The sequence below is a fragment of the Aspergillus novofumigatus genome (assembly GCF_002847465.1).
Source record: "Aspergillus novofumigatus IBT 16806 chromosome Unknown P174scaffold_6, whole genome shotgun sequence".
NCBI lineage: Eukaryota > Fungi > Ascomycota > Eurotiomycetes > Eurotiales > Aspergillaceae > Aspergillus > Aspergillus novofumigatus.
In genome coordinates, this window is record NW_020194279.1 from 1,224,701 (window position 1) to 1,246,370 (window position 21,670).

General features: G+C 50.3%; 9 protein-coding genes across 9 annotated transcripts; 4 read left to right on the forward strand and 5 right to left on the reverse strand.

Annotated features, from left to right (window-relative positions):
- Positions 1 to 687: 687 nt before the first annotated feature.
- On the reverse strand, positions 688 to 2,325 carry P174DRAFT_462263 (pantothenate kinase; the record flags this gene model as incomplete). Its single annotated transcript, XM_024830107.1, has 4 exons — positions 688 to 1,000; positions 1,061 to 1,565; positions 1,633 to 1,915; positions 2,056 to 2,325. The coding sequence occupies 4 exons, from the start codon at positions 2,323 to 2,325 to the stop codon at positions 688 to 690; spliced, it is 1,371 nt and encodes a 456-aa protein (XP_024680334.1).
- A 1,943-nt stretch (positions 2,326 to 4,268) lies between these two features.
- Positions 4,269 to 6,456, forward strand: P174DRAFT_374008 (DEAD/DEAH box helicase; the record flags this gene model as incomplete). Its single annotated transcript, XM_024822549.1, has 9 exons — positions 4,269 to 4,594; positions 4,649 to 4,706; positions 4,762 to 4,897; positions 4,959 to 5,319; positions 5,370 to 5,449; positions 5,500 to 5,654; positions 5,710 to 5,903; positions 5,956 to 6,104; positions 6,158 to 6,456. 9 exons carry the CDS (start codon positions 4,269 to 4,271, stop codon positions 6,454 to 6,456), a joined length of 1,758 nt encoding a protein of 585 aa, XP_024680335.1.
- A 635-nt stretch (positions 6,457 to 7,091) lies between these two features.
- Positions 7,092 to 8,902, forward strand: P174DRAFT_492377 (polysaccharide deacetylase family protein). Its single transcript, XM_024830834.1, has 3 exons — positions 7,092 to 8,137; positions 8,186 to 8,271; positions 8,326 to 8,902. The coding sequence occupies exons 1-3, from the start codon at positions 7,209 to 7,211 to the stop codon at positions 8,652 to 8,654; spliced, it is 1,344 nt and encodes a 447-aa protein (XP_024680336.1). The 5' UTR covers positions 7,092 to 7,208; the 3' UTR covers positions 8,655 to 8,902.
- A 116-nt stretch (positions 8,903 to 9,018) lies between these two features.
- Positions 9,019 to 10,412, reverse strand: P174DRAFT_374882 (glycosyltransferase family 31 protein; the record flags this gene model as incomplete). The annotated part of the gene is made up of 2 exons (XM_024822596.1): positions 9,019 to 9,336; positions 9,402 to 10,412. 2 exons carry the CDS (start codon positions 10,410 to 10,412, stop codon positions 9,019 to 9,021), a joined length of 1,329 nt encoding a protein of 442 aa, XP_024680337.1.
- An 855-nt stretch (positions 10,413 to 11,267) lies between these two features.
- Positions 11,268 to 12,499, reverse strand: P174DRAFT_462267 (phosphopantothenate--cysteine ligase CAB2; the record flags this gene model as incomplete). Its single annotated transcript, XM_024830108.1, has 2 exons — positions 11,268 to 11,501; positions 11,546 to 12,499. 2 exons carry the CDS (start codon positions 12,497 to 12,499, stop codon positions 11,268 to 11,270), a joined length of 1,188 nt encoding a protein of 395 aa, XP_024680338.1.
- An 814-nt stretch (positions 12,500 to 13,313) lies between these two features.
- Positions 13,314 to 14,911, reverse strand: P174DRAFT_462268 (multidomain presynaptic cytomatrix related protein; the record flags this gene model as incomplete). The annotated part of the gene is made up of 6 exons (XM_024830109.1): positions 13,314 to 13,429; positions 13,491 to 14,189; positions 14,262 to 14,324; positions 14,371 to 14,567; positions 14,683 to 14,771; positions 14,873 to 14,911. 6 exons carry the CDS (start codon positions 14,909 to 14,911, stop codon positions 13,314 to 13,316), a joined length of 1,203 nt encoding a protein of 400 aa, XP_024680339.1.
- Positions 14,912 to 16,127: 1,216 nt separating this feature from the next.
- P174DRAFT_443731 (putative esterase/lipase) lies at positions 16,128 to 17,309 on the forward strand. Its single transcript, XM_024827903.1, has one exon. The coding sequence runs from the start codon at positions 16,264 to 16,266 to the stop codon at positions 17,140 to 17,142; it is 879 nt and encodes a 292-aa protein (XP_024680340.1). The 5' UTR covers positions 16,128 to 16,263; the 3' UTR covers positions 17,143 to 17,309.
- Positions 17,310 to 17,676: 367 nt separating this feature from the next.
- Positions 17,677 to 20,063, forward strand: P174DRAFT_443732 (uncharacterized protein). The gene is made up of 2 exons (XM_024827904.1): positions 17,677 to 18,984; positions 19,038 to 20,063. Exons 1-2 carry the CDS (start codon positions 18,088 to 18,090, stop codon positions 19,701 to 19,703), a joined length of 1,563 nt encoding a protein of 520 aa, XP_024680341.1. The 5' UTR covers positions 17,677 to 18,087; the 3' UTR covers positions 19,704 to 20,063.
- P174DRAFT_410502 (uncharacterized protein) lies at positions 19,954 to 21,153 on the reverse strand. Its single transcript, XM_024824240.1, has 2 exons — positions 21,044 to 21,153; positions 19,954 to 20,993 (listed from the first exon to the last, which is right to left on the reverse strand). Exons 1-2 carry the CDS (start codon positions 21,114 to 21,116, stop codon positions 20,116 to 20,118), a joined length of 951 nt encoding a protein of 316 aa, XP_024680342.1. The 5' UTR covers positions 21,117 to 21,153; the 3' UTR covers positions 19,954 to 20,115.
- Positions 21,154 to 21,670: the final 517 nt, after the last annotated feature.

Sequence of the window (21,670 nt, forward strand, 5' to 3'; positions counted from 1 at the left end):
AGGTTCACTCCGTCCCTTAGCGAGATGCAAGGATTTTACCCTAGGAGCTGCAGGGGGCTTCAGTAGAAGACTGATCATGAAAGAGGAGTGAGATCAATCACAATATGAAACAGATCATGGCCACCTTAACACTCAAACATTATGACGCAAGAGTCATCTATAAATTGAAATCTGTAATATCAGTCTCAGAAAAAGTCAGGTTCCTTCCGTGTCATCGACTCATCAAACAAGTATGCTGAAAGTCTATGTCAAAATCAAGCGGCCCAAATAAGGATAATAAAGGTAGTAGGTGAGCAGGATAGGTATAACTGTAGTGATAGTAAAAGCAAATGTCTAGGATGAGCCAAACTGTATGGATGCAGGTAGGTGAGGAGCAGGTGAGCGATTCATTTGGTCTCACTTCAACATAATCTCAATGAGACCGGCGGGAAATAATACAAGCGAAAAAATATCAGAACACAAGTGATGCTAAACAAACGCTCACAGATGATGGCCAATGAGTATGTCAGAGGATCGGAGACGATGTTTCAGTTAACAGGACAGTTTGAACGAGCAGGGTCGATCGTCAAGGGCTTGCAATGTATGAGCAACTTAGGCGGGAACACGACAACGGACGGGTATCAAAAATGAAATGAGACAAGCAAATGTTGGTAATCCAGATGGGCGCGATTAGATGGGTCCCTCGAGCTACGTCGAGCTCAAACCTTCTTCTTTCTTGGGAACGGCTTCCTTTGCGGCCTGGATCGCGGAGTTTGCGTCATGAATACTATTTCTGCGACCCCAGTTCTCTGGTTGCCTCCTGAGAAATGCGCCAACAGCGCCGAGGTAGCCTTCATGGCGCAGGAAGTAGCCTTGTTTCTCACCCTTGGACCAGAATCGGATGGCATACGACAATGTGTTCATCGTCTGGTGATGGCCCCGAATAAACGAGCCTCCAAAGTATACGTGCTTGACCTGGTGCTTCTCAGATTGTAAGTAGGCAATCTGCCCGATGTTGTTACTGAATGGTGTTAGCGCCGACTGCTCATTGGTGGGTCATTGATGACAAGCAGGAACGTACCTGATAGCATACAGCAAGCTTCGGCTCATGTCCTCATGACGAAACTTGACTTCACCATGTTGTTGCTCAGGGCCGCCATTACAGAGACCTTCCCCATCCTCTGCATGTCGCTCGGCAGCATTTTGTAAACGAAGGACCTTGCCAAATGTACTAGCGATGGCAGTGCTCTTAAGTCCGATCTTGCTATAGTCCATGCCATAGATATCGCCAACTAACATGTCCACCCCACTGTTGTCGCCCCGGTCCGCCATGGCCAGCATGTCGTCAAAGTTCCGAGCACCAGTCAGCAACGACATTAGGCCCCAGAATGTGCCACCGCCAAGGTGAGTACCACCCACACGCTCAAATTGCTTTGGGCCAGATACTTTGATCATTGATACTCCTGAACCAATGTTGACTAATAGGTACGGGTAAACATCCGCTCGGGCCTCGGCAAACTGCATCGGCTCGGCTTCGCTGTATGTAAACACTTCATTGGGAATCTCGGTAATGAAGAAGTCAAGACCTGGGACAGGAATTGGTTGAGTATTCGCTTCTGACATGCGAAGATTGAGATAATCCAGTAGACTGACCTGTTATGAGGCATTCCATTTCGTCCTCCCGTATGATGTTCACGTTCAGCGTTTCTTTAAGCTTATCGTAGTACTTGTAGGCGCCTCCTCCTGTAGCAACGACACACAGCTCATCTCTAGAGGGGCCATTGAGCCTCTCATGTTCCTCTTTCAATTGCCGGATGAAGTCAATGCACAAATCGATCCGGTGAGTCTCGAAATTGATAAAATTCAGGCGACCGCCGTTGTCAGGAGAGTCCAATTCCCTGGTAAAATATACGAGCTTCGCGAGCGAGCCTCCAATCTATATATTTTCCAAAAAGTAGAAAGGTCAGAGAAGTTGCCTTTTCATTGAGATGTATGCGCGTGCTCGACTATTTTTTTGTTCGATGCGGGGTGATGATTCTGCGGGGAACCGCGGAAAAAATAAGGAGAGGCACTCACATCGACAGCGACATGGCTCACGAGGCCAGTATGATGAGGGAGACGAATATCCTGGCTCTCGTAGTGAACGCCGTCCGTCGATGATGCGGGACTTTTCGACCGAGGCTCTTCGTCGACAATGAAAGCACCTTTGACGTTGATCTTGACAGCTCCAGGGTTGGTGATAGCTCGTTCAAGCCGGCCAGTTCGCTCTGTGAGTGAATTGGTCACACGCCTAGGTGCGACCGCATCCGGGCCGACCGAATTGGAGTTTGGGGAGGACATGGACATGGTGAAGTCTCAACAACTGTGAGAAAGGGGAGTGGTTACAAGCTCAGTGTCCTTATCCGCAGAAGCTTAAAGAACACTGGAGCCATTTCGGAGTAAAGGGACGCCGTGATAACCACTACAGCGTATATCTCCTTCTGCCCGCTTTAGGTGGTTGAGGAGTGGAACCAAAGCGTTAGTAGTACTACTCGATGGGGCGGAGCCGCGGAGCATCCCAATCTTCGGTGGGTGCAACTGCCACCGAGCTCCATATGGGTATTGTCGGAGAGTTGCTGAATTGGAAATGACATTTTTGGCCGATCATACGGAGTAGTGATGGATCCGTTAAGGATGTGGTCATCTGCTTCCGCTACTAGTTAAATGACGTCTATCACTGATTGGTCCTGTTTTCGAAGGCCTGAGGCATCAACCTGTCTACCTACATTCCTGGCTTCTCGGATTGCACATGGAACTACCACGCCCAATCTAAGTCGGGATACCTCAGTTGATCATAAGCAGCGTGGAAATTGTTCTCGGATTCGATGAGAATTTGACCTGCTTAACGTGCTGACTAGAATACTGTTTCTAGTCGGTCCAATTTTGTTGAAGCAATTGATGGCAGCATCATGTAACTATATATTCTTCCCAGGATATATCGGACAAAGCAGAGATCATAGTCCGTTCAACTTACCAGGAGCGTTCGTACGAGATTCCTTGTCTGTTATATCCAGGCCCAAGATAAGTCAAAAAATATGTGCAGTGAAGATATTTGGAGCAGCGGAACGACGGAGAGTAACGCCAATTGCTCCTCCTCCCAGGACTGAACAACGCATTTGGTTTGCTTCCCCGTTTGCTGGAATACTAGCACACGCAGACCAGTCATAGGATAAGCTCTACGCCTACGAGGAATACAGGCTGGGTTCTCCTGGAGGCTATCGTATTGAACTGCAGATCGAAATACTGTTGAGAAGAGCCAAAGACATGCCAACCCGCATGTAAACGAAACAGAAGGCTACCTGCATATCAAATGCAGGTTGACAACATTTGGCAAGATCATCAGTCGTCCGATTTGATTATCTATTCTCATCCATCCTTCTGCTGTCCTGAGTTCTTCTACGTATCGTACCGGTTGTCACTGTAGCGCAAAAGACTTTTGGAAGCATCAACCAGCTATGGTGGCTATGAGAGCCATAATGAGCCTTCTATTCCTCTATTTCCCTATATTCACAGTAGTCCAGGATCACGTATGGCGAGTTGGGCTTCCAATCTTTGAATGATGTAGAGCTCACTGCGTTAACTATATTCCTAACTGATACATTGCTTTCTACAACTTCCTTTGCCGCCTCCAGCTGCTCCAGATCATACACTCTAGTAGTAGCTTTCTCTTCTTTCAGCTAGAAATGCAGACAATCGCATTCAAACAGACACAGAGCAACTGACAGAAGAAAGACCCGCATCACCAGGCCCATCAGGTTGAGTGACGGGTCCGCTTAGTCGGCGACTCTGCTCTCTACTATCCGGTAGCATCTGTAGCTTGTGTTTGTTTTGATTTCTTCCATCTCCCATCCTTCTCTGAGAGAAATTTTATCTCCTTCTTTCCTCCTCATCTATCCTCTGTGAACAAGCTCATACAGTGCTCTACTCTCTGCGTGTGGATCGTCATCAGTCTCCTGATCGTCTTCTACCAGTACATAAGTGGTTTCTGCTAGGTGAGATTCCTCCTCTGCTTTGTTGCGCTCAACCGTCCTCTCTCTCTTCATATCTCCCTTATCATCACGCTGTATCATCATTTTCTACTCAGCGTGCATTGCTTCTCTTTCCCTGTGGCCAAGTCCTCTTATCATATCTCGAGCAAGCATTGAGTCATTGGCCTCTTTGGTTGTGTTTTATAGGGATTTGCTGACACCTTTACGCGTTCTAGGCGCCCACACGCCTTCTGAGTTCTAAGTATCGATCCGCTTGTCAGAATGGATAGATTCGATGTCACGGACATGAGCAATGCGCTCAAGGAAGTGACCGACGACAAGATAAACAAAAACGTCGAAGCTTCCAATCTCGCTCGCGAGAAGGGATGGGTTCCACCCGAGCAGTACGACTACGCCAAGTACAACTCTGGTCCTGCTGAGAAGCCGGAAGAGGTCACTGAACAAAGTGAAATCCCGGAGTGGGCTGCCAAAGCTGCTAAGTATGAATGGAACGATGAGTTTGGTGATGTCGGTCCTCCCAACAAAGAACTCGAGGATATGTTGTTCCGTAACGAGTTCACCAACCGTGCTGGCCTCAAAATTGGCAAGTAAGTGAATATCCTTCTTCAATCAATGAGGAGTTTCCAGCTGACCCTGCGAAGTCTACAGAAGATCGATGTTATCGCTGAAAGTAGAGAGCGTCCCAACCCAGTCAAGAACGTAAGTTGTTGCCATCCCTATGCTTTATCCGTACTCAGTATTTGACGACTTCAAGTTTGACGACGCTGGTCTCCATCCTATCATGCGCGAGAACATTCGTCTATGCAACTATGAGGTCCCAACGCCTATCCAGGCCTACGCCATTCCTGCTGTTCTTACCGGTCATGATCTGATTGCCATTGCCCAGACGGGTGAGTATGAGAGCTAATACCCCTCGTCTAACGCGATTGAATAACAAAATCAACGAGTTAGGTTCTGGTAAAACGGCCGCTTTTCTGATTCCCGTGCTTTCCCAGCTTATGGGCAAGGCAAAAAAGCTAGCAGCCCCCCGTCCTAACTTGGCCAACGGCTTTGATCCTTCGGTCGATGCTGTTCGTGCCGAGCCCCTGGTGCTTATCGTTGCTCCAACCAGGGAACTATCCACTCAGATTTTTGACGAGGCTCGTCGTCTATGCTATCGCTCTATGTTGCGCCCCTGTGTCGTTTACGGTGGCGCTCCCGTGCGTGAGCAGCGTGAGGAGCTCCAGAGGGGCTGTGACATTCTCATCGGTACTCCTGGCAGACTGCTGGACTTTATGGATAAGCCTCACGTCCTTTCCCTTCGCCGGGTCAAGTAAGTATATCCTCTTAATCATTTACTTACAAACTAATTATTTTTGTAAGGTATACCATCATCGATGAAGCCGATGAGCTTCTTCTCTCCGACTGGGAATCCGACTTTACCAAAATCATGTCTGGCGGAGGTACGAAAATCACTGTTTGTCCCTTTCTGTAATGTTATGCTGACTGCCAGAAGACGTGAACGAGGATGCAGACCATCGTTACATGATGTTCTCTGCAACCTTCAACCGCGAATGTCGTCGTTTGGCCCGCAAATTCCTTGCGGAAGACCATGTTCGTATCCGCATTGGACGTCCCGGCAGCACCCACATAAACGTCGATCAGACCGTAAGCAAATTAAAGGCCCAAACCGAGACAGAAGCATTACTGAAAATGTATTTAGATCATCTATGCCGAGGATCACCTTAAAAAGCAATGCCTCTATGACCTTTTGCTGGCAATGCCGCCATCGAGGACCTTGATTTTTGTCAACACGAAAAGCCAGGCTGATTTCCTGGATGACTTTTTATACAACATGGGTCTTCCGAGCACCTCTATCCATTCCGATCGGACTCAGCGCGAACGTGAGGATGCTCTGTGAGCTCACTTCTCTCCAAGGAAGCGAAGCTAGTGCTAATCCGTCAAACAGGCGTTCCTTCCGTAGTGCTAGATGCCCTATCATGGTGGCCACTGGCGTCTCGGCTCGTGGACTTGATATCAAGAACGTTATGCACGTCGTCAATTTTGATTTGCCGAGTGCCACCCATGGTGGCATCACCGAGTACATTCATCGTATTGGTGAGCATATCAGTTACATACACTATCTTGGGCTGTCAGCTAAGGGTCCACAGGACGTACTGCACGCATTGGCAATGAAGGCCTTGCTACCTCCTTCTACAATGACAGAAACTCCGATATTGCCCCCGACCTGGTGAAGATCTTGATTGAAACCGGCCAAAAAGTCCCCGATTTCCTTGAGCCCTACAAGCCTGCCGATGAGATGGTGAAGTTCGACGACGATACAGATGATGAGGCTGCCGATGGGGACGACAACGCAAACACCAACAACGATAATGCTGGAACTGGCTGGGGTGGCATTTCCATGCAATCCACCAACGACGATGCCCCTGTCTCTACCGGCTGGGAGTGATTTGAGCAAGAGGTCCACCCTTTCTTGGCCCTCTCTGTCTCTTGATGGAGCTGTCGCGCGGTTGATCTTGCGCTTGATGGATGACTGAGACTGGGTAGGAGTCTCTCTGGCCGAATCACTGTCCCTTGACGCTTTAACCAGGCAAAGGGATGGCTGACGCCGCTCGATCTCATACCTTCAGTGCGGAGCAGGGTTCTCTGTACTGTAAGCTACATGACTCTTGCTTTCCCTAGTATGGTGCCTATTGCTGGCAGGCTGTCTTTTTGGACCTTGGCCGTGCCTCGGAAGTCCAGTGAAGCTTATTGATGGATTATCTTCCAACTCTGACCTCTGGGGGTACGATGATAAATCTGTTTAGATTTTCGCAAGATCTTCGAGGAGTCTAGGGACCATCAAAGGATAGCTAGCTAGTATCTTGTTCGAACAGACATATGCTGATGAATAATGACTTGACTTATTTTGCTATTTGTGATTCAATCTGTGTAGATTGGCTCCATATACCGTATGGTTCCTCCAGCGAGGAAGGGAGCGCAGCTCCCTTTCTGGGGCATAAGGTTGTCGGTTCTTTCCTTTCTCGTAGATGCACACCAACAAGACGCAGTCATTGCGATCCTCCTAATCTTCTCTCCCATCCTCCACAGTCCTAGGATATCATACTTCTTATCCCGAGCGCCTGTTCGGACTCAGGAACTTCGAGCATCATTATCCTTTGAGAAGCGCTCAGTACCTTTAATCCCGGAACATCATCTTCAATGGCCGCGATGGATCTGCAGGGCCATCTCAAATGGACCGGGCTGATAAGCATATTCTCCCTAATCAGTCTGGTTATTGCCAGTCTATCGATCACATCTACAGAGAACACAAACATTCCTCCATGCCAGCAGCATGCCGAACTGCAGTCGAACGACAACACCCGCAACACCAGGAAAGTGTCTCTGCTTAACGGACTAGACCACCAACCACCGCTCGTCATAGATACTTTCAACGACGCATGGCGGAACAATCTCGGATTCTGGCACGGTGCGGGAGAAGGTCTACCTATTGAGCATGGCGACGATTACGTGCGATTCTTTCCAACAGATCCCGACCACAACTATCACACTCAGCTAGCGGCAGCGGAATGCTTCAGTTTCCTTCCCTACAGCGACCAGTACCTTCATATTGTGTTTTCGGGAACAAACAAGTTCAGCATCTCGCTCAACCAGAACAATGAGGACTGTGACCCTTATCGGAAACCATACCCCGAGACGTGGGATTCAGTGGAGGCGGCCAGGTATACCAGTGGCAATGAGATATACGTGCCTCTTTCACATTTCCACATTGATCAATCCAGAGTCTTGTCGGTATCCTTCAATGGATTCTACTCCAAGGAAAGCTTGACATTATACAAGGTGGAAATTGTGCCGGAGCTCCCAATGGGTCTTCGAGTGCCAAACAGGCTAGCCAATGGTAGGATGGTTCTTAGATGCACAAGGCCCAATTCCTTTGCTTTCGGCATAGACGATGGGCAACCACGCTTCGCCCAAGAGGTCATGGATATCCTGGAGAAGGAGAACATTCTGGTGACCTTTTTCGTTGTCGGAGCGGGACTCCGGAATGAGGAGACCAATTTCACACAAGTGTACCGGGAAATGCTAAGGAGAGGCCATCAAATTGCCCTGCACTCGAATACACATCGAAAGTGAGCTCCCTTGCAAAACCTGTTTACCAGCGCTGACAACGGTGGAAGGATGGAAGGTTTGGAAGCCATCGAAGACATCGACGACGAAATCATCAGGAATATCCGAGCATTCGGGAGTTTCCTGGGAGTTGAGTGTAGGTGACCCTGTACGAAGCTTTGGCCTAATATGTCAACTAAGCTTTCAGCAGCTCGCTACTTCCGGCCACCATTTGGAACCATTGGCTCCAGAACCCGACAACGGCTTGCAGTGTATACCTCCGATCCTCAGATTGTCAACTGGAGTGTGGACATTGAGGACTGGCTCTGGGGTGATACCGAAACTCCGGAGAGACAGCTGGAGGCTTTCTATCGAGATGTGAGGCGCGGGGGCAACCTGGCTGTGATGCATTACCTAAAGCCGAGCACGGTCAAGTATTTCCCACAGGTTATTCGCTTTGTCAAGGCAATGAACTTGACCATTATGCGGATCGACCAGTGCCTTGAGGACCCTAGCAGTCCACCACTGATGGTCGGTTGACCGCGAGATCCAGCCCTTAGTGGTCTGCTGCTCGTAATGATTTGGGTAAGGCATGCGGGCACACGTCATGTTTTCGGACACAAACCGACTTTGAAATAGAGATTGTATACAGCTGCGAATGAGGAAATGGAACGAAGAATCGATTCAATCGACAGTATGCCTGTTAATGGAAATAGTATAGTATAACCTGTTGAACCCAATGCTTTACCACCGGAGACGCCTGCCCAATGTATAATCTGACGCTGTGCAAGATAGCAAAGATAAGAGCAAGCACGAGAAGCTAGAGAAATACAGACTCTAGTGATACAGGGATATTCAAGATGATAGGCTCAGCCTTTACCGTCTCATCGCCACGTTGTCGGTGTCATAGACCGAAATCCGGCTTCGGACATGAAGGCGCCGACTCCATCATTCTCTCGATCCGCTTCATAACCCAGCCCGATCGCACGGCGGTGTTCTCCACGCCAAGCCTAGGCGTCTTGCCGGTGAAACAGGAGCCCGCGCGAAGTGCGAATTGGACACAGGTGGAATCATTGAGACAGATAGACTGGCATTCTTGGAATGTGTTGACGGAGGCGTGTTCCTCGCCGGAGAGATTATCCCAACCGTCGCGGACGTTGGAGAGTTCGGGGTAAATGAGCTCTTTGAAGACGTCTGAGTGTAGAAGGAGGCGTTTGTGCGACTAGGGAAGCCGTTAATCATTTGTTCATCTGTATTGAGTACTGCAAGGGCGAGGAGTGTTCTTACCTTCCATCGTCGCTGCTCGAACTCCCACAGGTTTCGGATGTCCTGTGGGGAGAGGTGATGGAACGCGACGGCGGGGAAGCACCAAGGCTGGCGGTAGAAGCCCGCTGTGAAGGGATCGAGCTCACCGATGTTCGAGTTTTGCAGGATAGGCCAAGAATACGTTAGTGGGACGCCGGCGTCCAGCAGGACCTTGCCGAGGACGCAGTCGCCGGCCCAGTGCTCGTCGGTGAACATGTCGAGCTCGACGCTGCGGGCGGAGTACTCGTCCGCCGCGAGCTGCAGGGCAGGCCGGGAGATGATGAAGCCAGACCCGCCGTGCGCGAAGATGACGTCCGCGATCTGGGTCTCGGTGCCGATGTAGAGCGGCTTCTGGGGGTCGTAGTTCGACAGCCATTCCAGCAGCGTGGGCCAGGCGAAGTAGGTGTCGGCCTCCATGAAGACGTACCACTTTGCGTCATTCTTGTAGCGCAGTGTCTCCCGGACCATGGGGAGGAATTTCCACTTGTCCAGTTTCCAGCCTGGGTTGTTGGGTTTCCCGATGGCTGAGTTGGCCTCGTCGGCGAAATCCTGCGTTCCCAGACCCTTTCTGCCGAGCTTCTGCAACCGGTTGTAGAGGTCGAAGTCGGGAACTGTACGTTTCACTTCGGGGTCCATGTTGCGGAAGGCATCGTGTATGCGCACGCCGGCGATTTCTTCCTCGAAGTCGGAGAAGATCACGTAGTTGGGGATGCAGCGCAGGGTCGTCTCGAAGTGCACGGGGACTTTGTCTAGGGCTTCGGTCACGCCGGTCTTCATAACGACCAGGACATCTTCGATGCCGGGAAGAAGAGGACAGTCGGAATGAGCGTCCGGCTTCTGTTTTGGTTGTTGTTGCTGCTGTAAGTTGCTGCGAACGGTCGACAACGGTCGCGGGAGGTTCGGCCGGATCGAAATGAAGTGGTATATAAGGAACAGCCCGAGCACCGCAGAGATCAGGGTGATGCGCCGGCGGTAACGGAGCGGGATGAGCATTCTCGTGAGTGCAACCGAAGCTGAGATGGTTGGAGGAGGATAAGTTGTAGCCTCGTTGCGGAGGAGATTCAGCTGAGACGGGGGAAGGGCGAAACGAAGAGCGCTATGAAGACCGAGCGTTCAACTTGACGAGGACACTGTTGATCATCGTCGGTCTTGCCTAGTCTTTCCTCATATCTTCTCTCGATTTCAGACCTTAGTCTGAGTGATCAATATTGTCGGATCCGTCGCCGGAGTGTAGGGAGCAGACGGAAGGAAGAAAAGGGACGAGGCGGAACTGGTGACGGCACTCGCACGTTTTCAAGCAGCAGCTTCAGACGGTACCTAGGTTGAGAAGATGAAAAACAACGTAGTAGCGAGGACGATCAGCCCACAGATAGTAAGGAGATCTAAGCAACCGTCAATGACGCGTATGTGTTGCGTTTCCGCCTGCTGAAACCCCTGGGAAAAGCTGTGGGGTCAGCGTTAGTTGTTTAAGGATGCTTTATTATCTGCCACGCTGTAAAACTGTCACAAGGCTTGATTTAGGAACAGCCAGTCATTTTATCTCTCTTCTTCATTACATCCCACAAACAGCCCTGTTGTGCTCCCCTATTATAAATGTACCGTGAACCGTCGCCCGGACAGTCTGTGGAATGTTGACTCGAAAAGCCAAAGCAACCAGAGCTAATTGCCAAATCTATCGATTGTATGGGACGATGGGGCAGATCGTCGACGCCAAGAATTTGACATGGAGTGACTACTCAGTTAAGGAGCAATGGTATCAGATTATGAAGTCGACATTGACATTAACATTTGATCGGGAGGATATCTATGGACTATAAATTGTTTTTGTTGTGGTGACATCTTCAGGTATCATGGCTGTTGCTTTGCCTGCTGTTTGGCGATCATGTCCGAGTGCAGCTTCACCAACTCAGGGATGATCAGACTCTCAATCTCCACTCCATCCGCAGTGTTAACAATTGCTGGTTTGTGCTCATTGTCCTCTCGGGCTTTCCCACTGGGACGGTTCACCGACTCGCTCGCTTTCCTTGCCTCTGCCAGGCCCACCTGATCTTCCGCACCAGAGATGCTCTTGCTACGCCTCGACTTGGGAACCCGAATCCAGCGCTCGTAGGGGGATCTGGCGTTACAAAGACGACCTCCCATTTGCGTGTGGAGAGAAGGTTGCCAATAACGAGATGGTGTGAGTACCGCTTCAGCGCCGTCTGCGCCTTATAGACAAGCAGATTGGGATCCGTTTCCAGCTTGAAGGAGACAACCATACTTCCGTCAGGCGCCCAGCCGTCCACCAGTCGATATAGGAACTTGGGCACCGGGTCCAGACCTATCACGAGTTTCTTGCTGTTTCCTGCCTGGGCTTCGAGCCCACCTGTGTATATTTCCGATCCCGCGACCGAATTGGAATTGTCCAGGTGTGCGGGAAGCTCAGAGGACTGGATCTTGTGTTCTGCCATCCGCTCTCGCGGAATGAAGAAGTCGCTGACAGCCGCGGCTAGGTAGAATAATGCATTGGATCCCAGCGGTCTCATCAACTTGGCCAGCATTCGCAACTCGAACAAGTACTCTGAAACCGTGGTAAATGGTAGAAGCAACAACAAGTTGTTTTGTTTAGCATAGCGGTATTTCCGCAAAACGTCCCGCATCTGATCCTGGTATTCATTGCGCACCACTATAGGACCATGATCTCGATTGGCAGATTCTGACGAGGTGGATGGGGATGCCTCATCCATAAAGTCCAAGAAGCAGTTCGTCGAGTGGCTATAGTGCCGTGAATATGGTAGCAGACTGAATTGCCGGTGAAGGAAAATCACCGCGTAGCCTTCTTGGAGAAAATACTCGGCGGAAGTTGCACCTCTGGTTCCAGCCGAGAAGTTGTCTATAAATCGCACCGTCTGGTTTTCAAGCGGCACAGTTGTGCCTCCGGACGTAACCAGGACCAGCCGCCTGTTCGCTTCGGTGTGATATTCGATGAAAGCTCTGGCAAGGGCTTCATGTTTTGGGAGGTTCTTCGGAGGCGGGTAGTTGTTGAAATAGACAGACTCTTGCTCTGCAGGCGTCATTTCCTCTGTTGTTGCTGCCGCCATCGTCAATGGGCTTGTCTGCGAAACTGCTCCAATTCTCTTAATGGTTATAGATCGCACGGCACTCTATAGCTAAGAAATCAATCCCGGCTAAGCAGTGCAAAGCAGATCAATTTAACTTCAATTAAGACCCCTAAGACCTCGAGTACGATTCCGGGCTGATGTTGACTGAGAGCGCTCAACTCGGTACGATGACTCGCAAAGAAGCAATACGGTTGGGCGGAATTAATAAAAAGGAATCAGGAAACAGCCTGAAATTCTCGAAGGTACCTGTTATCGGCGCTGCATGGATGGGAGTCTGTTCCTCAACCACCAGAGAAATCAGTTAGCTTGAGCGGGTGACCCCAACAGGATACCCCTCCATTCATCCGACATCAAGTGATCAGTACTGTACCTGGTAGACTTCCAATCCTGTCGCCGAAACTTGTTATGTGCCAATTTTTAAAACCCTATGACCCGAGCTTCGGAGGACTATAGGTCAGAAATATGACCTGTTTATTTGCCGGTACTGCAGAACACGGAGATAAGTTGTCGGCTTCTCAGCTGCTTGCGCCGAGGCTGATGATGAGGGCTTCGGTTTCTCTTGTCACCGCCTTTGAAGCACCTCCAACTGACGTCAGCTGGTTGGGCATTCACGTGATAGCTCTCAAAACATTCGAGCAATCAAGATAGGTAGAGTTGGTAGAAGTGTTTCAATTCATGATGGGTATCAAGTCAGCGTCTAGCGCACATAATGCGGAGCTGGATACAGGCTCATTCATCTATTGTATTCCAACCCGGGTCGACAACATACAATGTCCGACCTGGAGCACTCCGTCTACAGATAGCGGCTTCGTAGCGCTTGACTGATAGTACTCATGCGGCTTGCCATTCCTCCGTGTTGCATGTTACTCATTAGAGCCTCTTCAAGTGCTGACTGTGTGACGCTGGCATCTGCTCAGGCAATAGTTAGGAGCGAACACTCAAAATTGTAATGGAATCCAATCGAGCTTACCGTCGAGATCACTGAAACTACTTCCCATGCTAGGTGTATCGCTAGCATCCTTCCCCGAAGCAATCGATCTCCTAGGACTTGATCGGGCCGGTTCGGCCGTCCTTTGGGGGCCGAAAACTCCTCCACCTGATTGATGTAAGACCCGACGACTGTCCCCTTGCCGTAAAGGAACAGTCGGCCCAGAGCTAACAGAGCTTGTTGATGACTCTGCTGTGATTGGCTTTCTTGTAATGCTCTCTTGTTCCGACAAGCGCCTCCGCTGGGCCGCGGCATGCTCTGCTTCCAAACGAAGCGTGGCGTTCAGGTCTTGTCGGGAGGGCTCACGTCGAGCCTCTTCCGACTCACGAGCCAAAGGCAGGAAGGCGGGAGATTCATCTTCGTCTTCTTCGTCATCTCTCAGACCGGGCCGATGAGTCGAGAGTTTGCCAAAGCGCTTAAACCGTGGTCCCATCCTGCTGAGCATAACATCGCCATCAGAATCAGACTCCGACTCCGAACTTGAGAGGTCTTCTTCCTCAAGCGTAGGAGATCTTTGTAGCAAAGCCTGCACAGCTTGCTCCTTTCTGTTTATCGAAGGGCGTCGGCCATATCCCTCCCATTTAGTGTCTTTAGTGTCAGCTGGTGGCGTTTCGTTTCGAGACATTTCTTTTTGACCCTTTAGTTGGCTAATGGTGGTTGTCGAACTCGTACGGCGTGGACCTGGTGCTGCGTTCATCAGATGCCGTCAATAATCCCACTCTGCGGACCACAAGCAGTAAGGACAGAACTTACCCCGCTGCGGCAAGGTATCCTTTGGCTGTGAGACAAGACGAGAGGGTGCACGTTGACCTTGAGCTCATTAACAGTACTGTTCGTGGAACAGAGTTCAGAAAAGACATACCAGCACCGGAAATGCCTTTGGGCTGTTGGCCTCCTAGAGCTGCGCTCCCGGTCATGGAACCAGGAGCCGGAGATGGGGAGGTAGAGTGCGTAGTGCCCACTTTGCGCATTTGAGCGCGGACTTGCGATAGCTGCCGGTCATAAAGCCATGCTGCCTGCTGAAGGAGGAACTGAAGCGTGACATCGAAACTATCTGCTCTGGAAGCGGCCGGTTTGTTAGCACGTGATGATCACGGACGTATACATTGTCTGGAGACGTACAGTGCTTTCCCTAGAAGAGAATTAGTATGATAATACCTTTGACGACGTTGACAGGAATGCCTCACAGTCTATGTCATCCCCTTTGGCTGGACGCGAGAGGATATCCCAGAGTGCCTGGTCCTTGGCAGCGTTCCATTCTGCCTGTGAAAGTCAGTAGATAGAAACTAAGCTTGATCAGCGTCGGCACTTGCAGGAGGAGGGTCCACAAAGTCGCCCCTGGGGAATGGAAGACGGATGAAGACAGTGAATCTAGTATCTCCAGCTTGATGATGGAAGGCCATTCTTCTGCGAGTCCGATCCGTATGCAACAAATACAAGGAGTAATGACAATGATTGGTTTTTAATTCATGTACTATCGAGCGTACGCCGTATTATGCGGCGATAAGCAGGTTACCTCTTCTTTCCAAGTGAGAATTTAGATGCGATAAGATATTGGGGGATATCTAGGATGACCTTGAGTATACGGAGTACCTTAGACAGATGGCGATGGAACAGAAGAGATGACGGAAGTGTTGCCATTCCCGTGCAATCAGTGCGTCGTAATAGAAGGCGTGGGATGTGGTTGGAAAGTATTTGCTAGCGGGGAAGGTCAGTCTTGGCTGCGGACCTACGGAGTAATGCTAATTCCACCCCATCCGGTGACATGCGCACATGAGCCAACATTCATCCTGATATCGTGACCTCAAATTGGGCCTCAGGCAAATACGTGGGCGGTACTCCCTGGTCTCATGCAGCCTGGGCTAGGCTAAGGCCTAAATTGGAAGTTGTTGCGATTTTTGACAGACGACCATGGCTCCACTTTGCACCGACACTCCTGATAGTACTTGGGCTTTTTCGATGGGGGATTTCCCGGACCATGAGGCATGGCAACCGTTTCTTATGGAAGCCGGTATAAACCGATCAGCTACCTTCCGATGCGCTTTCTCAACTGAAAACTGATGGTGGTCTAGGGGTTCAACAAACGCTAGAAGGGTGACAGGCTCTCTCTGAATATTCTCTTAGGAAGGAAACCTGAGCTTTCTGAACATCTTCCAGCGTCTATGCTTGTCAGAGGGCAGCATCCTGAGTAACTTCTTAAGAACTACGCGCTCATAAGTCACTGGATTCTTGCTATTCAACATGGTGGAGCTGACGGAATGACGAAGCAAAAGCTTGGAAGGATGGATTTACCCGAAGTGTGCTAATATAGTTGCGCTATCTCAAAGGCAGAATGATTTTCGTAGAATCTCAATTATTGTACCTAATCTAATCCTGTGCCATGGATACCAATCATGTAGTCCCGCACCTGACATCGTGCAGGCTTGAGGTCATGTCAAAGAATATAGATGAATGCCTCGGTAGTCGGTACGTCTTGAGTGCCTTTATTCCTCGTTGGCAATGATACTTTTCTGAACCAAGAGACTTAGTGGAGCCAGCCCGATATTACCTATATTTTCTCTGCAGCACCACGACCAAGTATATGGCAGAGGTAAAGAGGCGTCCTCTCCCCAAACCCGTATTCTCCTCCCTCTGTTGTCGGCCATCAGTTAACGTGAAGAGTTCAAGCCCGGAACTTTCATCGATGTCCCTATCGAGAGAACTTAATTGACCTTCCCGTCGTTGCCCTTGCCAGGCATTTTATCTTCATTAATTAATGTCTTACATAATATACATCTACCGCAAATTATTGGCGGTGCTCATCAGAGCTGTTGTCACGCGTGGCAAGCGCATTTCTGCAAGTCCAGATGATGTCCTTCAGATAAAGTCGCGAGACGCGGGTAGACACTTGAGAGCTCACATCTATCGGCCAGCAACTGCGTCTTCACCATCGCCTGTCCTCATAAACTTCCACGGAAGCGGGTTCTTGTTACCGCTTCACGGAAGCGACGACGAATTCTGTCGGCAAGTCAGTCGAGAGACAGAATATACAGTGTTGGACGTCCAATACCGGCTGGCGCCAGAACATCCATTTCCAGCGGCGCTTAACGACGTGGAGGATGCGGTCAACTGGGTCCTGCAACAGCCAGACAAATTCGATTTGACTCGAGTGGCTATCTCCGGCTTCAGCGCTGGAGGGAATCTCGCGATCGCGGCAGCTTCGGTGCTCTTCCCACGAGAGACATTTCGATCTCTCCTCGCATTCTACCCACCGCTCGATTTGTACACAGACCCTGGAGCCAAAAGCCCGCCGGATCCGGCAGGCAAGCCCATTCCTCCACCTTTGAGTCGACTGTTCGACAAGTGCTACGTCCCTTCCGCATATGATGCCAGAGACCCGCGTATTTCACCATGCTATGCGCAGCCCGAGAGGTTCCCAGATCGTGTTCTTGTTGTGACAGCGGCTGGCGACAGCCTGGCCGGTGAAGCTGAAGCCCTCGCTGCAAAGATAGCCAAACTGCCAGGTCGCCAGGTCGCGTGCCAGAGAATGCAAGGCTGCAATCATGCCTGGGACAAAAGTGCTCTTCCGGGAACCATCCAAGGCAATGCCAAAGAAAAAGCCTACGCCATGGCCGTTGCAATGTTGATGCGCTAAGTGGCCCGGTTAATGGTCTTCCACGTGGTGTGATCCACAGCTTATTTGCCTCCCCCTTTTTAGTGATGCTCTTGGTCACATGCGGACTTGCAAGACTTGGAATTTGAAAGTCAAGAACATTGCTTAGATAGCTGATCGCTCAGACTCAGCCCTTACTAAATATCAGTAATTCCCTCCGGCTGATCCTTATGATGGTACCTAGCAATTAAATTCCATTCAATTGTACAACAACAGGTCATCTTAAAAGGGGCCAACTGTCTCACTGAGGAACAGAAGTCCAAGTTCCTGAAACATTACCCATCGACCGAAGTGGATCATAATTCTGAAGCCGCGGTTCCTGATCCAAAGGAATGGTGATGCAGCGTGGCTGAAACCATGGGCGTCTTAGCGCGGACCGTACCGGTCTCACCCTCGCCCTAAGCCCTAGATGCCTGTTTTGGCAGGCTTGATGCCTCCAAGGTCAGGCAGCATGGGCTTGAGCCTTAGCAGGCGTATTAAGATTACCAATGTATCGGTGACCCTAGTAGAAGAACAGGTGATCTTCTTCTGACCCTGCGTATCGTGGTGTAACGATAGTTGATGATTCGGTCAGACGCTCCCTCGTGGGTCTCATGGTGCAATGCAAGCCTGAGGCCCGAATCGGCTTGACTTGTTCATTTCCTTCTGTCTTGCTCCGTGTCCATCGCTGCCCATTTCGCGATTTTAGTGCCTTTTTATCTTTCCTTTTCTTCCGGCCGTTCTTGCTTGCTCCATATGAAGCCCACCCCGCAAGTCGGATGCTGCTCTTGAGCGCCTCCATCTCGTCCACCGTGCTTCTGGTACTGTGGACGAGTGAATTGGTATCTTCCGCTGTGCGCCCTTGACCTCTGGTCGGTAAAGAAAAAAAAGGGTTTAGAGTGTTGCTTTGAGTTCTGTGTACTCGAAAACACCATCAGTGATCGCATGATGGAGCCGTCCAACTTGGTCGGCATCGACGAAGCTCAATACCGCAATGAAGTTCTTCTGCTTCCATCCGAAGAGGTCGAGGCCGCTCGGGATAAACGACTACTTGAAGAAGCACATGAACTGGGATTAAAAGTTCCAGAAGTCGAGGTAACCGCATCGGTGGCCGCCTCGATCGCCTCAGGAATCATAGATATATCCTCCCCTGTCCTTTCTTCCAGTTCCTCGACAGACCGCAACTCGATATATGAGGTACCACATTCTTACGAAAATCCTCGGTTGGACCAGGTTGCTTCGTCTCTTTCGGAACTAACCGTATCCTCTGATCCCATGAAATGCGGCAGCCTCCGGTCGATTGCATCGCTCTCCACGCGCCCCACGTCACTTTGCTCGAGTGAAGGAAGACTGGTTACCGGTTTAGACGGAATCTTTGCGGGGCAGCCAGGTCATAGAAACTCGCTAATAAGCCTATCTTCGACCGACAAGAAAGAGAAGCGAAAATCGAGCTTAAAATCTGCCATTGGCAGGATTCATTTCAGGAAGAAGAGAACGCCCTCTACGGTCCTCCTTCCACCCGCAGCTCAGATTACCGTCGCTAGAGGACAAGGGGGCGTGGATAGGATCTACGTGGAGTCGAGACGGAGCGAGTCGCAGAACCCAAGTTCAGACGAAGAGGGCCAGTCCTTGAGAGTTGAAATACCGATATACGACAAGGAAACATTGCAAAGGAGTCTTGAGAACGAGGAATTAGCCCAACTGCGCGAATTGCACAAGTCGGAAAGAGATCGCCATGTCGCCTTCCAAGATAGTTTCCTGATGCAGCTCAGACGCAACCAGCAAGCTGTCGTGGCTGACAGGCTCTCGGAAAATAAAGCCTTGGAGGAGCAGAAGCGAGCGAAGGTCATTTCCGAGATTCAAGACCTGCATTGCAGACACGCTAACGAATTTTGCAGAATGAGGCTGATGCCGCTCGTATGGAGGAACGGCAGCTTGCAGTCGAGATGGATCAGCTGCGCGAATTCGAGAGGGAGAAGCAGAACTCCCGTACTCGCATCAAGTATATGGAAGGATACTTCAACAACGCCCATCCCCCAACAACATCGGATTCCGAATCACTCTCCGGATCTGACCAGACAACTCCAGTCCGGCAATACACCAATCAGCAAAAATCCTTGCTGGCGCAGGAATACCATGACCACGAATGCATGGACCAATTACACTCGGCCAAGATCAAGGTCCTCCGAGACCGACAAGAAATCCGACTACAGGAGGCTATCGCGCGAATGGAGAGGGAGCTGGACGCGCTCATCGACAAGCATGCGTTGGAATTCGCTGACCTGCAACGACAGCACCAGCGGGAAGAGGCACTAGCAATGCACGCATTCGAGACGAAGAAGACGAAGCTGCGCCATCGCTGGAACCTAGAAGAAGCCATTCTGCGCAAGAAACTAGAACTACAGCACGGACACCCGTACGGCCCTCTACCTCCACTCTCATTCTCCGATTCGCATTACGAGACGCGGGACTCGGCAATTTGTGTCTCGGAAAACAGTATGAACATGAGCAGTGACGAACAGACGCACCCGAAGGAAGGTGAGGAAAGTGAACCAGTGCATTAATTTATGACGTGATGTCTCAAAGTGATACCCTTTCTTTCTTATCGAATCATCTCACTTGCATATACGTTGCAGCTATCCCCCTTTCTATTGCACTGGCGGAGATAATGTTTATTTTCACCATCCAGTTATGGTTGATACTTTCCTTGTAATTATTTTGTTGACGTCCTCCTAGAGCTTACTTCATTTCACTTCTCATTGTTGGACAGGCGAGCATCATATATACGCGTGGGGGCATGTTACTTGTGCATAGCATTGATTGCAATCAGTTTTTCTGTATATTCCATAGATGTCAACATCATGTGCCGCTTCTACCTCTCGAGAGGTAGAACAATCCAATAATATAGAATCTTTTCCACCAGAGTCAATGACCACATGGAGAGAATCTCTCCGGCCCTTGAATCAGCGTTGCAATTCATTCGCCTGATGTGGATATAGTATGCTGCCGTAACCTGTCCAGGAGTGTTTCCACTCGTCCACCACCTCCAATAAACACAGCCTCCAGCCTCTTATCTCTCCCGCGGTCGCCGATGATGACTGCACGTTCAATGACCCCGGTGTCAGAAAGCTTGAAGCGTCCCACCCGTCCATCCTCCCATTCCAAGCGAACATACGTCGCCTCGAGTGCCGTCGGAGAAACACACACAATCCCCAAGTCATTCGGCTCCAACCGACTCTCGTCTACACCACCACCCACCGTCCCATCTTGAACACCGCCCAAATCTTCCTTCAGCATATTAACCGCATCGACTCGTAGATGCCACGCAACCAGCTGGCGCCTCAATTCGCGAACTAGACCCCGCAGGTCCTGCTTCCGCACCCGACCCTTCCCCGGCTTGAGGGGTGCATCCTCTTCCGCGGACTCCTGCGTCGGCGGTAAAGGCAGATAGACACGCTCCAGTTTCTCGATAGGAATAAATGCAGGGATTGTGTGACGGTGCACCCGCAGCCTCTTATCGTCGCCCGCGCCGGCCCGCCTCAGAAGCACGTAGTACGGTTTCGTGAAGCGGCCATTTCGACAGCAGATATCAATGCGCACGCCTAGTAGATTTGGATGGTCCGAACGCGGAGAAGGATCTTTGAAGGGGAAGGTGGTTGTTGAGAACGCGACGCGGTGATGGTTCAGTTCGGCGTGTTTATCGGCGGCTTGGACGAGGGGGGAGACTTCATCAGTTAAGGATGAGATGGATGTAGGTGCTGCTACTGCTTGGCGCGCTTTCAGTCGTTTTTGAAAATTGTCTGACGAAAGAAGGCTGGAGGTTAGGAGTCGACGTCGTCGTTGGAGATTGCGGACTGGTATGCGGTTAGCGTTGTGTGATGATGGGCGGTTCTGTAGAGCTCACTTTCGCGCCGGATGGAGGATATTTCGGAGTCTAATTGCTCCTCCACTTGTTTGAGACCGTCTGGTGATTCCATTACTCTGGTTTGGAGTATACAGGCGACTCAGTCTCTCATGCAGATGTGATGGTGCGGAGAAGCACTTTACTAGATGTCATGTTTGTTTGTGTTGCTACGGCGTCACGTGTCAACGAATCCATGCAGGCTAAGTACAACGAAATCCATTTTCGTCCCAAGTAACAGCGATGAAATACAGAGTAGTCTCAGACTGCTGTTCCTTTACTGGGCTGGGCACGATGCATTTTTCATTCTTGATTACAGGCGCATAGTTGACACGAACAACGGCGATGCCACGATAGCAACAGGTGTGAGATCTCGGGCATACGATAGGCAAGGGATTCATGTCAGCCAGCACATATGGCATCAGTGCATATGGAATAGCCTAGCTTCTAAAGTGATGAAGAATCATGCGCATTTGCAGTGTGTACCGGAGCTGATCTTTAACGAGCTATGACGTCCTGGAACCATATGTGAGCCGCGTCATTCTGTATCGTTACACTGGCAAAGACTCGATACCACAGTGAATGGAAAGTCAGTAGTGACACAGACAACACTGTAACTTCTATCTAGAT